Source organism: Pangasianodon hypophthalmus, chromosome 12 (genome assembly GCF_027358585.1).
Source record: "Pangasianodon hypophthalmus isolate fPanHyp1 chromosome 12, fPanHyp1.pri, whole genome shotgun sequence".
Lineage (NCBI taxonomy): Eukaryota > Metazoa > Chordata > Actinopteri > Siluriformes > Pangasiidae > Pangasianodon > Pangasianodon hypophthalmus.
In genome coordinates this window covers 25,779,311-25,793,832 of record NC_069721.1, presented here as the reverse complement: position 1 = coordinate 25,793,832, position 14,522 = coordinate 25,779,311, and the positions used below count along the sequence as shown (strand labels likewise).

The 14,522-nt window shown below is 38.3% G+C and overlaps 1 protein-coding gene across 2 annotated transcripts in view; it reads left to right on the top strand.

Moving 5' to 3' along the window:
- The window catches only part of LOC113524863 (A disintegrin and metalloproteinase with thrombospondin motifs 14), a 57,208-nt gene extending 44,836 nt beyond the window's left edge, over positions 1–12,372 (top strand). For both annotated transcript variants that reach the window (XM_034309405.2, XM_034309404.2), the window contains exons 17-22: positions 6,994–7,159; positions 7,788–7,920; positions 8,258–8,468; positions 8,704–8,833; positions 10,192–10,269; positions 10,992–12,372. In XM_034309405.2, the coding sequence (XP_034165296.2) occupies positions 6,994–7,159; positions 7,788–7,920; positions 8,258–8,468; positions 8,704–8,833; positions 10,192–10,269; positions 10,992–11,557 (1,284 nt within the window). In that variant the 3' untranslated portion in view covers positions 11,558–12,372. The remainder of the gene's footprint in view (positions 1–6,993; positions 7,160–7,787; positions 7,921–8,257; positions 8,469–8,703; positions 8,834–10,191; positions 10,270–10,991) is intronic.
- The last annotated feature ends 2,150 nt before the right edge of the window (positions 12,373–14,522 follow it).

Here is a 14,522-nt window from a genome sequence, read left to right as displayed (position 1 = left end):
ACTTAAAACCTCGATATCATATTTAATGAACACTGTTTAATATGGGTTTAATATGGGTTTAATATGTGGTTTAATATGGGTTTAATATGGCTTTAATATGTGGTTTAATATGGGTTTAATATGGGTTTAATATGGGTTTAATATGTGGTTTAATATGGGTTTAATATGGGTTTAATATGGGTTTAATATGTGGTTTAATATGGGTTTAATATGGGTTTAATATGTGGTTTAATATGGGTTTAATATGGGTTTAATATGTGGTTTAATATGTGGGCTAATATGGGTTTAATATGGGTTTAATATGAGGGCTAATATGGGTTTAATATGTGGTTTAATATGTGGGCTAATATGGGTTTAGTATGTGGTTTAATATGTGGGCTAATATGGGTTTAATATGGGTTTAATATGGGTTTAATATGGGTTTAATATGGGTTTAATATGTGGCCTAATATGGGTTTAATATGGGTTTAATATGAGGGCTAATATGGGTTTAATATGTGGTTTAATATGTGGGCTAATATGGGTTTAGTATGTGGTTTAATATGTGGGCTAATATGGGTTTAGTATGGGTTTAATATGGGTTTAATATGTGGGCTAATATGGGTTTAATATGTGGGCTAATATGGGTTTAATATGGGTTTAATATGTGGGCTAATATGGGTTTAATATGGGTTTAATATGTGGTTTAATATGGGTTTAATATGTGGTTTAATATGTGGGCTAATATGGGTTTAATATGGGTTTAATATGTGGGCTAATATGGGTTTAATATGGGTTTAATATGAGGGCTAATATGTGGTTTAATATGGGTTTAATATGTGGTTTAATATGTGGGCTAATATGGGTTTAATATGGGTTTAATATGAGGGCTAATATGGGTTTAATATGTGGTTTAATATGTGGTTTAATATGGGTTTAATATGTGGTTTAATATGTGGGCTAATATGGGTTTAATATGGGTTTAATATGAGGGCTAATATGGGTTTAATATGTGGTTTAATATGTGGGCTAATATGGGTTTAATATGGGTTTAATATGAGGGCTAATATGGGTTTAATATGTGGTTTAATATGTGGTTTAATATGGGTTTAATATGTGGTTTAATATGTGGGCTAATATGGGTTTAATATGGGTTTAATATGAGGGCTAATATGGGTTTAATATGTGGTTTAATATGTGGGCTAATATGGGTTTAATATGGGTTTAATATGGGTTTAATATGGGTTTAATATGTGGTTTAATATGTGGGCTAATATGGGTTTAATATGGGTTTAATATGAGGGCTAATATGGGTTTAATATGTGTAACGTCACCACCGGCACCTGCCCGCCAGAGGGAGCCCTCACCTGAGTTTTGACTCCACCCTTGAGAAACACTTCCGGGGTTTTCAGGGACATTTAAGCAGCGCGTTCACCACATGAGGACGCGAAGTATTGTTTTCGGGACATTACTGAGCGTTTTCTTTTGCACTGTTTACGGTTTTCTTCATGTGTATGACCCTGGTTTGTTTTTCTGATTTTTGCCTTTGCCTTGCGATTTTGGATTATATTTTCTCGCTGACTGACTTCCTGTTTTTTTCGGACTTTTGCTCTCACTTCCTGATTGTGTTTTTGCCTGCCGTTTCGGATTTATCTGCTTTAATCTCTGCTGATGTTTCCTACACAACCCGCCTCGGACAAGGCGTTACAATATGGGTTTAATATGTGGTTTAATATGGGTTTAATATGTGGCCTAATATGGGTTTAATATGGGTTTAATATGTGGTTTAATATGGGTTTAATATGTGGCCTAATATGGGTTTAATATGGGTTTAATATGGGTTTAATATGTGGCCTAATATGGGTTTAATATGTGGCCTAATATGGGTTTAATATGTGGTTTAATATGGGTTTAATATGTGGTTTAATATGGGTTTAATATGTGGCCTAATATGGGTTTAATATGTGGCCTAATATGGGTTTAATATGGGTTTAATATGGGTTTAATATGTGGCCTAATATGGGTTTAATATGGGTTTAATATGGGTTTAATATGTGGCCTAATATGGGTTTAATATGTGGTTTAATATGGGTTTAATATGTGGTTTAATATGGGTTTAATATGTGGCCTAATATGGGTTTAATATGTGGTTTAATATGTGGTTTAATATGGGTTTAATATGTGGTTTAATATGGGTTTAATATGGGTTTAATATGGGTTTAATATGTGGCCTAATATGGGTTTAATATGGGTTTAATATGTGGTTTAATATGTGGGCTAATATGGGTTTAATATGTGGCCTAATATGGGTTTAATATGTGGTTTAATATGTGGTTTAATATGTGGTTTAATATGTGGTTTAATATGGGTTTAATATGGGTTTAATATGTGGCCTAATATGGGTTTAATATGGGTTTAATATGTGGTTTAATATGTGGGCTAATATGGGTTTAATATGTGGTTTAATATGGGTTTAATATGTGGTTTAATATGGGTTTAATATGTGGTTTAATATGTGGTTTAATATGGGTTTAATATGGGTTTAATATGTGGTTTAATATGTGGGCTAATATGGGTTTAATATGGGTTTAATATGTGGTTTAATATGTGGTTTAATATGTGGTTTAATATGTGGTTTAATATGGGTTTAATATGGGTTTAATATGGGTTTAATATGTGGCCTAATATGGGTTTAATATGGGTTTAATATGTGGTTTAATATGTGGGCTAATATGTGGTTTAATATGTGGTTTAATATGGGTTTAATATGTGGTTTAATATGGGTTTAATATGTGGTTTAATATGTGGTTTAATATGGGTTTAATATGTGGTTTAATATGTGGGCTAATATGGGTTTAATATGTGGTTTAATATGAGTTTAATATGGGTTTAATATGTGGTTTAATATGGGTTTAATATGTGACCTAATATGGGTTTAATATGGGTTTAATATGGGTTTAATATGTGGTTTAATATGGGTTTAATATGTGGTTTAATATGAGTTTAATATGTGGTTTAATATGTGGGCTAATATGTGGTTTAATATGTGGTTTAATATGGGTTTAATATGTGGTTTAATATGGGTTTAATATGTGGTTTAATATGTGGTTTAATATGGGTTTAATATGTGGTTTAATATGTGGGCTAATATGGGTTTAATATGTGGTTTAATATGAGTTTAATATGGGTTTAATATGTGGTTTAATATGGGTTTAATATGTGACCTAATATGGGTTTAATATGGGTTTAATATGTGGTTTAATATGGGTTTAATATGTGGGCTAATATGGGTTTAATATGTGACCTAATATGGGTTTAATATGGGTTTAATATGGGTTTAATATGTGGTTTAATATGGGTTTAATATGTGGGCTAATTTGGGTAATTCTAAGCAATTTCTTGTCTCAGTCTATCCATTTCCTGTTTCTTCTCATATTATATGCAGGGAGGCCTTCAGACAGGAATACACAACAACAACAACACAATTACCAAGGAAAAACTTCCATAATAAACCACAATGTGTGTGTGTGTGTGTGTGTGTGTTGCTGTTACAGTAAAATAAGAGTGACCTTTATTCTAAGAGTTGATAAGGTCAGGACACATACCAGCGCTGAGGTGGAAGAGGAATAAACACGTGAGGACACGTGGATGCTGTTACAGTAAAATAATCAGCGAGGAGGACAGGTGTGTAACGTGGAGTTAGCGCTAACACCCTGGAGTTGATTAGTTTCCTGTAACAGCACATCCCCAAGTGTTTCACTCCTCTTATACCACAGCACTTTTACATCTTTATATGTAGTAAAGAACATCATACCTTTATTTTTATCCATTTTTAGTTGCATTTAATGCAGTAGAACATCTGCAAAGCGAGTTCGTTCCTGTTACAGCGTGCTGATTGGTCAGAAGGTGGTGATTAATGTTCTATAACTGCAGCTCTGACAGTAGTGCAGATGTGTGTGTGTGTGTTTAGATGAATTAGATTATATTAATGACACAGATAGAGAGAGTGTCACTGTGTTAAACCTCCAAACCTCCCAATTTCTACACTTCAGATAAAAACACACACAATAACACTCGCATCTTAATCTCACACACCACCTGCTGTTACATCACATCCTGTTCACACCAACAACCCAGTCCAACAGTCTATCCATTTTCTGTTTCTTCTCATATTATATCAAATATTTCAAAAATGGAGGATGTGTTATTAATTGGTTATTGATTTGAGTAATAGTGTAGATTAGGTGTTTAAACAGCCTGATGTTCTGAACTCAGTGTATTTATAGTTAATGTACATTAATTTGATTTACAGGAGGATCCTGATTGGTGAACGTGTGTTCATTAGTAACAGGCTGATTATTCCGGTCATGTGATTAATGACACACTTTTGGACTTCTGATTGGCTACGATGTCCAAGATTATTTATTTAAATCATCTGTAATTAACAACTCCTAATAATGAAGCCTGAGAAGCTGTAATGTGTGGCATGGTATTAAACGGGTGACTGAGTTAAACTGCTCGTTAGGGTTTAATTATTTGAATAGAAACATCAGGATTGGATAAAATCGATTTAATTGAGGATTTCTGATTGGCCATAATGTCTGTCGTTTTTATTTAATTAATATGTTCGATGTGTTTAATTGGTGATTTATTTTTTAATTAGTGTAGATTAATTGGTATTTAAACAATCAGATTGTGCCGATGGTGTAAAATATATTTAATTAAGTGTATTTATTGGCAGATATATATTTTTTGGCTTATTAGAACAAGTTTTATTAATTAATAAGCATTAATAACAATAACAAACAGGCTGATTATCCGGATTATGTTCTGTTCCAATATCTGACTCACTTTGGTACTTCTGATTGGATAAAACATCTGTGAAGATTTTCAGTCGTGTTTTATCAGGGTGCAACAACACAATTAGATTTTATCTGAGATTTTAATAAATTGGAGTTTTATTAAAATGGTATATAATTGAAAAATAAAGTCTAAACTTTAAGAGATACTCAGTTAAATTCAGTGTGTTCTGTAGGAGTGTTGTGATTGGATTAAATCTATTTAAATGCCTGGCTGTGGTTGTGATTGGCTGTGAGTTGTGATTGGCTGTGAGTTCTGATTGGCTGTGGTTGTGATTGGCTGTGGTTGTGATTGGCTGTGAGTTGTGATTGGCTGTGAGTTGTGATTGGTTGTGAGTTGTGATTGGCTGTGAGTTGTGATTGGTTGTGAGTTGTGATTGGTTGTGAGTTGTGATTGGCTGTGAGTTGTGATTGGCTGTGAGTTGTGATTGGCTGTGAGTTGTGATTGGCTGTGGTTGTGATTGGCTGTGAGTTGTGATTGGCTGTGAGTTGTGATTGGTTGTGAGTTCTGATTGGCTGTGAGTTGTGATTGGCTGTGAGTTGTGATTGGTTGTGAGTTGTGATTGGCTGTGAGTTCTGATTGGCTGTGAGTTGTGATTGGCTGTGGTTGTGTTTGGCTGTGAGTTGTGTTTGGCTGTGAGTTGTGATTGGCTGTGAGTTGTGATTGGCTGTGAGTTGTGATTGGCTGTGAGTTGTGATTGGCTGTGAGTTGTGATTGGTTGTGAGTTGTGATTGGCTGTGAGTTGTGATTGGTTGTGAGTTGTAATTGGCTGTGGTTGTGATTGGCTGTGAGTTGTGATTGGCTGTGGTTGTGATTGGTTGTGAGTTGTGATTGGCTGTGGTTGTGATTGGCTGTGGTTGTGATTGGTTGTGAGTTGTGATTGGCTGTGGTTGTGATTGGCTGTGAGTTGTGATTGGTTGTGAGTTGTGATTGGCTGTGGTTGTGATTGGCTGTGGTTGTGATTGGCTGTGGTTGTGATTGGTTGTGAGTTGTGATTGGCTGTGGTTGTGATTGGCTGTGAGTTGTGATTGGCTGTGGTTGTGATTGGTTGTGAGTTCTGATTGGCTGTGAGTTGTGATTGGCTGTGAGTTGTGATTGGCTGTGGTTGTGATTGGTTGTGAGTTGTGATTGGCTGTGGTTGTGATTGGCTGTGAGTTGTGATTGGTTGTGAGTTGTGATTGGCTGTGGTTGTGATTGGCTGTGGTTGTGATTGGCTGTGGTTGTGATTGGTTGTGAGTTGTGATTGGCTGTGGTTGTGATTGGCTGTGAGTTGTGATTGGCTGTGAGTTGTGATTGGTTGTGAGTTGTGATTGGCTGTGAGTTGTGATTGGCTGTGAGTTGTAATTGGCTGTGAGTTGTGATTGGCTGTGGTTGTGATTGGCTGTGAGTTGTGATTGGCTGTGAGTTGTGATTGGTTGTGAGTTGTGATTGGCTGTGAGTTGTGATTGGCTGTGAGTTGTGATTGGCTGTGGTTGTAATTGGTATTTAAATGGAATTGGAGGTGTGTTTATTTCTACATTAATATGTATAAATGTAGATCAGATTGATGTTTGAACAGTCTGATTAGCCTCTAACTGTGAGAATCAGATATTCCTGACTGGACTGTTGAACTGAACTGGATTGGAGCATCGGGATTGGATAATGTTTTTGCTGTGGAACCTGAAAATAAATAAATCAGCAATGTATCTTGAAGAAAGCTTTTTACTAAGAACTGTTTCATATTCCTGAAAAATATATAAAATAAATAAAAGTAGTTGCATGCTAATGTGCAGCTTTGTTCTGCCGTGGAGAATGCTGGGTAAAAACGTCTCTCTTCCTCATAAATGTGATGATGTCCTGCCAGTTATATACGACTTAATTATTCATTTCTGAAGACACACTGACTGAGGAGGTCTCAGTGGGAGATAAAGCTAGTGTATGACTGTCATTTCATCTTGTACAAGATTGTCTCCATTTTTATCCTCTTTCACCTTCATCACTGCAGCAGTAGATCCTCAGGCAGATGATTGAGTCTTTGAAGACTGATTTTAAAATGAATATATATTTTTTTTGCCATTGAGGGGTCAGAGGCTGAAGCTCATTCAGCTCATGGTGCACATAGACATATGTGTAACTCTGTGTGTGTGTGTGTGTGTGTGTGTGTACTCTGTGTAGGTGGTTCCTAAAGAAGAAGACAGGAAGATCAGTTTGAGTTATAAATACATCATCCATGAGGATCTGGTTCCCATCATCACCAACAACAACGTGCTTTTATCTGAGCTTGACAGTTATGATTGGGCACTGAAGAGCTGGACACAGTGCACCAAGCCCTGCGGAGGAGGTGTGTGTGTGTGTGTGTGTGTGTGTGTGTGTGTGTAGGTTTAAGCTACAGTTTCATGATAGCTTCATATTTGTCAGATAATGTACAGTCAGTAGAGATCAGCACTTATTTCGCGGTTCCTGCAGTACAGTGGAAACATGACCTGAAACTCGTCTGAGAAACGTGCAGCTCTTCTTCATGCTAGTTCCTCAGGAGTTCCCGAAACGTTGGTGAACGAAGCCGTCACTCTGACCACAGAGTTGTTTACAATCATACGTGAAGTTAGGAGTAAGTGTTCTGTGGTTGAAGTTGAAGTGTGTGACGCCACATCACAGCCTGTAAAGCTTATGTTACTGAGTGAGCAGCAGCTTAGCTGTGTTCATAGCTGCACTAGTCGAGGATTCAGTCTGAGGTAAAGCGATAAAATAGCGTGTGAATGAACAAACGTCACGTGCAGATAAACACTGTGACTTACAGGATTACAGGATTTGGTTACTGCTGCAGCTGGTCCTGTATGGAATGTAATTAATGTGTGTGTGTGTGTATGGTGTGTGTGTATGGTGTGTGTGTATGGTGTATGGTGTGTGTGTATGGTGTGTGTGTATGGTGTATGGTGTGTGTGTGTGTGTGTGTGTGTGTGTGTGTGTAGGTGTGCAGTACACTAAGTACGGCTGTAGGAGGAAGAGTGATGGGCATTTGGTACAGAGAACTCTGTGTGACGTCGGCAAGAGACCCAAACCAATCCGCAAGCGCTGCAATGTCAACGACTGCAGCCCTCCCACGTACGTCTCTCTGTCTGTCTGTCTCTCTGTCTGTCTCTCTCTCTCTCTCTGTCTGTTTGTCTGTCTCTCTGTCTGTCTGTCTGTCTCTCTGTCTGTCTGTCTGTCTGTCTGTCGCTCTGTCTTTCTTTCTCTGTCTCTCTGTCTCTCTGTCTGTCTGTGTGTCACTCTATTTTCTGGCTGTTTGTCTGTCTCTCTGTTAGTGTGTCTGCCTGTCTCTGTCTCACTCTCTCTCTCTCCTTCTTTGTCTATCTCTCTATCTATCTGTCAGCTTATTCAGATTACCTTATGAATGTGCATGTGTGTGTGTGTGTGTGTGTGTGTGTGTGTGTGTGTGTAGGTGGATAACAGAGGACTGGGGTGCATGCAGTAAGTCATGTGGTCAGCTGGGTGTTCAGTCACGTGTGGTTCAGTGTGTTCAGCCACAACACAACGGCACACACAGAGTCCTACACACCAAATACTGCAGCTCAGACAAACCCCCCACACACCGAGTGTGTAACACCACCACACCCTGCCCTGCCCAGTGGAGGACCGGAGCCTGGTCACAGGTGTGTGTGTGTGTGTGAGAGAGAGAGACAGAAATAAACAGATGTGCTAGGGGAAAGACTAGACTAAGGAGATATGAGATGGACTAGGTTAAGGGGTGGGGGATGATTAGAGTAAGGGGGATGGACTATAGGATAGAGGGCAGGCTTGTGTGAACTTTGTGGCACAACACAAGTGTGTTGAAATACCTCACAACAATAGAAATGTGTGTGTTAATGTGTGTGTTTTATTCTGCAGTGTTCCGTGACGTGTGGTGAGGGAATCAAGCAGCGGCAGGTCGTGTGCAGATCTTCAGAAAACACCTCGGCTCAGTGCGAAGGAGAAAAACCTGAGAGTGTGTCCATCTGCAAACTCTCACCATGTCCAGGTGTGTGTGTGTGTGTGTGTGTGTGTGTGTGTGTGTGTGTGTGTGTGTGTGTGTGTGTGTGTGTGAGAGAGAGAGAGAGAGAGACTATAAAAGCATATTAATGTTTAAGCTGTTAAGGTGTTAAGCTGTTCCTGGTTTCAGGCATAATTATGCCACAGTTCTACTTAATAAAAATATAAGCAAACATTACAGTGCTAATCTGCAGCAACACTAACAGGACAAACACTAAACTAGACTACATCTTTAGGTCGTGCTGACGTATTTTGTTATAGTCAGTACAAACGTTCTGGAAAAGAAAAGCACATGGTAAATTAAGAAAGGACTTCTCCTCTGTCCTGAAGATGTCGGGAAACTTAAAGTTACAGCTTTAGCTCTGATACTGGAGACTCCTTCCATAAATTTTTTCTTACAGAAAATTTCACAATATCAACGATTACAGACATTTTTTAATTTGTTTATGTTATTTGTCTGCCGTAAGTCGCTGTGAACGAGCTGTTACTATAGAAACGAACCTCAGCTGTGGAAGTGGTAGAATTCAGACCACTGTTTCAAACACACATAAATCCCTGTTGGAATTGTTTTATCTCACAAGTTACATGTTAGTGTGAAAAAATAACTGATTTCTCAGGAAGAGGAACTGATTCCCCATCGTCTGCTCTGTAGCATCAGTCTGAGTGATAGAACCCACAAGTCTCTTATCACGAGAACGACAAGCTGTTGTGTTTGTTTATATGGGCAGATGATGTGGGGTTGGTTTGGATGGAGAAACCAGCATCTGGTCTGACTGAGAGGTGGACAAATGATAAATTTATCGAGCCCACTGGGCAAGTAAAAGCTATCCATTTATTTTTATATTTAATGTTGTGGAACGTCAGTGAAACACATTAGTTCCTGTTCTGTGTTAGGTTATAGCAGCTATCAACATTCATTCACTCACCAACCTCTCTTTTTTCTCTCTCTCTTGAAGTTATTAAGACTCCTTAAGATGTCGGAAATCTTAACGTTACAGCTTTACTTCTGATTGTTATAAAGTACTGACACTGGAGACGATAACTTATTAAAACATATTAAAATGAGTTTTATTTTATCTTATATTCCGGATGTAGTAGTAGTAACTGTAGTTTCTGTAGTAACTTTGTAGTTTCCCTGTCCTGTTTATTTATTGTTCTGTGTATTTATTGATTTTTTAGTTTTTTGCACTCATCTCTCACATGGTCATGAGTCTGCACTGTATATAGTCGTTGCACTGTGCTGTAGCTAAGTGTTGCATCCTGGTCCTGGAGAAACACCATTTTGTTCCAATGTATACAAGCTATATTGAGGAATGACGATGAAAACCCAGTTGACTTGTTTTCCAGGAGAGCCGTCACTCTCCAGCCCTACTGCGGACTCAGCGGATAACTACACTACTGACGGAGAAGTCAATAAGATCTCAAGTGAGTGACTTGCATCAATACAGTCGCAGACGAGAAAATCCTATCGCTAACTCCAGGCCTCGGAGACGAGAGTTAAAAGACACTATCATGAGAATCAGTGACAGCTTTTAGGGATTAAAGTCAATAACTGGCAAAACAGATCTTTAATTTTATACTCTGTTTATTTCGTTTCAAAGGCTGGTTTTCCAATACACACTCAACAGTAAAGAACAGGAACTCACAGAACCTGGGCTTTTATTCATTTATTTTTCATCAGCAGTTGTAGTGACAGCACTAAAAACACATCATTATATTACTGAGAGTAGACCAGGAACTTAAATCTCAGGAACTGTAGTCCAGGAACTATAGCTCAGGACCTTAAATCTCAGGAACTATAGTCCAGGAACTTAAGCCCCAGAAAGTATAGTCTAGAAACTTTAACCTTAGGAACTATAGTCAAGAAGTGTAAACCTCAGGGACAATAGCCTTAAAACTTAAAAAAGAACTTAAATCTCAGGAGCTTACACTTCAGGAACTATAGGCCGTGAACCTAAACCTGTGATTTGCAGCTGCACTATTTGCAGCCATTATAGAAAATTAATCAACACATTCAAACCAATCAGAATCCAGAATTCAACAGAACTGTGATATAAAGAGTCACATGTGATTATATAATAAACTTTACATGCTAACAAGTCCTCTCTCTCTCTCTCTCTCTCTCTCTCTCTCTCTCTCATTTTCAGATGAACCTTGTCTTCATGATAAGTCAATATTCTGTCAGATGGAGGTCTCGGCTCGGTACTGTTCTATTCCCGGGTATAATAAGCTGTGCTGCGAGTCCTGTAATAAGAAAATGGGAAATCCCACAGCAGGACCTCGTTTCTACACTTCTTCCTCAGTGGAGCACAATTCCTCTAATCCCCGTCCCTCCAGCGCTAATCCTTCCATCCTGCCGACTACACCATCTCCGCTAACTGTTAAAGCTAATGCTAAAGATAACAAACCAAACTCCACTGCGCCAAGTCTGCTTCCAGCTACTCCAAGCCCTAACCCTGATGACGTTTCTTCCCAGACTTCTCCACTTTCTGGTTCACCTCTACCTCCAGAACCGAGCGCTAGTGTTAGCCCTAGCACTAGCACTAGCACTAGCATTAGCATCAATGCCACCCGTCAGCCTTCTCAGGACTTGGACCGGAAGACGGAGAAAGCAGAACCTCACACCAGCACTTTATCCTCTCCGACTTTAGTCCCAGCAGGAACGGACAGAGCGATAGACTCCCCCAACAGGAACTTAACAGTGGTCACATGATCAGGAAGTGACACAGTGCTGTTGAGTAATGGTGCTGACTGCATGGCGGCGATGAAACAACCTCTTAGACTGTTTGTTTTTGTTTGTATGTACACACTCCGTGCCAGTTATGGGTTACCTCAGATCTCTAACCACATAACCTGCAGGGTAAAACTACACGTGTAAAACCACATTTCCCATAATCCTCTACCACATTAAAAGGTGCTGTAATTTTTTAACTACTATGAATAACGTGGTGAAGTTCAGCGACTGTATTGCTCGACTGTGGTTTGTTTTTTTTCTGAGTGCTTCAGAACTACTTGATTAATCCAGGATGATTAACACATGCTCCTACAGTCAGGTCGAAAAGTCTAGACGGGAACGGAGCTGGAGCCCAGGGACGTGAGTAACACGTTTAACCCCTGCTGTACGTGAGCGCTCAGAAGTGGGGCTGCTGCTCGTCAGACTGAAGAAAGATTTATTTTATTAATACCGTTTTATTGAATGAGCAGCTTGTAAATGATGGAATAAAAATAAGAAGTGTTCATTTGGATTGAAACTGATAGAATCTCGGGACCAGACTCAGACTTTTGGACCTGACTGTTCACACGTCACACGTGTTTAGCACATATTCAGTACTCACACAGCTACGTGTAACGCGAGTTGATGCTGCAGTTGAAGCACGACTTGATGCTCTTATTGTTCATTTTCTTTCCTAAATCTCAGCCGATCCTCTGAGGACTGGGGTTCAGAGTTTCCATTTTGCCTGTGAAATTAATTTCAATGCATGATTTTATTTTATTTTTTTTCTGGAACTCAAATATTCTTTAAAAGATTCAGATTTTTTAAAAGTAATATTGTATATAGTGTAAATGTCAGCATTAGGAAAGCATGTAGCGAGCGATTAGCATAAGGAAGCGATCCTGGAATAACTAGAAGAACATGGCGGCTGTGTTACAGTTTAACCTTCATTGTTCATTGTTCATTGTATAGTTCTTGTATATACATGAATGAGAGCTTTAAATGTTAATATTTATTATGTTTTAAAAAAATGTAGGAAGATGAAATACATGTAAATATACATGTTAGGAAAAGAGAAGTAGTCGTACGTCATTTATGTTTATCTTTCTGTGGAAGTGATGCTCACAGTTGGACTCACAGTGACAGACGGGACGGTTTTTGATGATTTCACTCCTTTGTGCTCGCTGCTCATTTCATCAAGACAGACCTTTCAGCCAAACACAGAATGGTGTATTTTTCTTTTAAAGCCATTGTGCCTGTGATGACGATTGAGATTTCACAAAGATTTGCGTTGACCTCACAGAGAACGCAGTTTTCTCTTTAAATCTGAAGACCTTCTTGTGCTCTTGTGCTCTTCTGGATGCGTTTCTGAGGAACACTCGGTGATCAGCACGTGGGTGATTCTGAAACATGGTTACAGACTGACAGGAACATGATCTTATTTATACACAGTAGGGTTTTATTCTGACAGGATTAGTTTTTCCAGACGTGTGTGTTATCGGAGGATGTGTGTAGTAATCGTCATCTGATCGATTCACATGGGAAAAGCGATCTCTCTATAAATGACAGATGGGCGTGGCTTCACCGTGTACACACTCGCATCTCACTAGAAACTCCACGTTTAATACACGCTGGTTGTCTATCTTTATTATAAGCACCAGGGGGCGTGGTCACCCTTGAGCTTTATTAGGTCTCATGACCATAACAGGCCTGTAGTCTGTACTAGATGCTAGTGCAAAAGTCTTGACACCCTATTTTATTTTTAGTACAATCTTTGTTATAGATGTTTATTTTCTGGCTTCTACATTATTGATTCAGTACAAAATCATTTTAGATTCCAAACATTAGTTTTCCAGCACAAAATGAAATGTTACAGAAAAATGTTTGTATGTCAGTAAAGAAAGCAGCAGATTCCATAAGAGACACTTTTCAGATAAAAACATAATGAAGGCTGCTGGGTTTCGCTGCAGAAATAAGAAGCGAGTCGACAGTCAAAGTCTCCAGAAGAACTGTGGCTGCTTCTGCAAGATGCTCAGTAACACTTCCAGCTCATTTCCTTATAAAACTGCACACACTGCACCTCAGATACTGCTTTATTTATTTAAAGTGAAGGATCGTCACATTAAATACTGACTTTGTGTCATTTATTACTGTTTACTGCTCTTTGTAGGATTTTTTTAATGTAGAAACATTTAATTTCATTATTTTTGAAGGCGTCTTTACTCTACAGCATTTCTTTGCATGTGCCTAAGACTTTTTCTCAGAACTGTGTATATATATATATATATTATTGCTCTACGTTGTAAACTTGGTTTCAGCCGGAGACGATAGAAAAGATCGTCACTGCACTTTTCTGAAAAGATGAAAACTTTTGGAAGCTCCACTGTGACCAAATTTTTTTTTTTATTATTATTTTATTTGTATTTTATCAATCACAAAGCAACTTTGCAGAAATACAAATCTAGATTTACGGCGTGTCTCAAAAGTCTCCATACACAGGAGAAATTAACACTTTTAAGCAAAATGTCTTACAAAAGTTTTCAGACTTCATACTTTTTCAAATAGGATTTAAGGACGCCTTTGAGAAAAGACGAAGGTGTTGAAATCATTCTCATGGCTGGATCAGGAAGGTTGCGATGGACTTTAACAGGAAACATGGCGAGAACATCACACACACATCACACACACACCGTCACCAAACTTATTAACAAAACCAAAAGACACAGCACCAAGAAGACACAACCGATGTGGCGAGTTTTGGGAAACGCTGTATATTTATTTCTCCATTTTACTCATTTCTCTCATGAACACTTTCTTTAAAATGAGGTCTGTCTTTAGCTCTTATCTGATCTTTTTGTTCTCATTAGGTATCTGGTGTCTTAGTTTATAATAACTAAAACCCAAGAGTTCTTTTTTTCACTTCTCAGGTCCTTGTGAAAATGATGCTAATTACAAACGAATACAT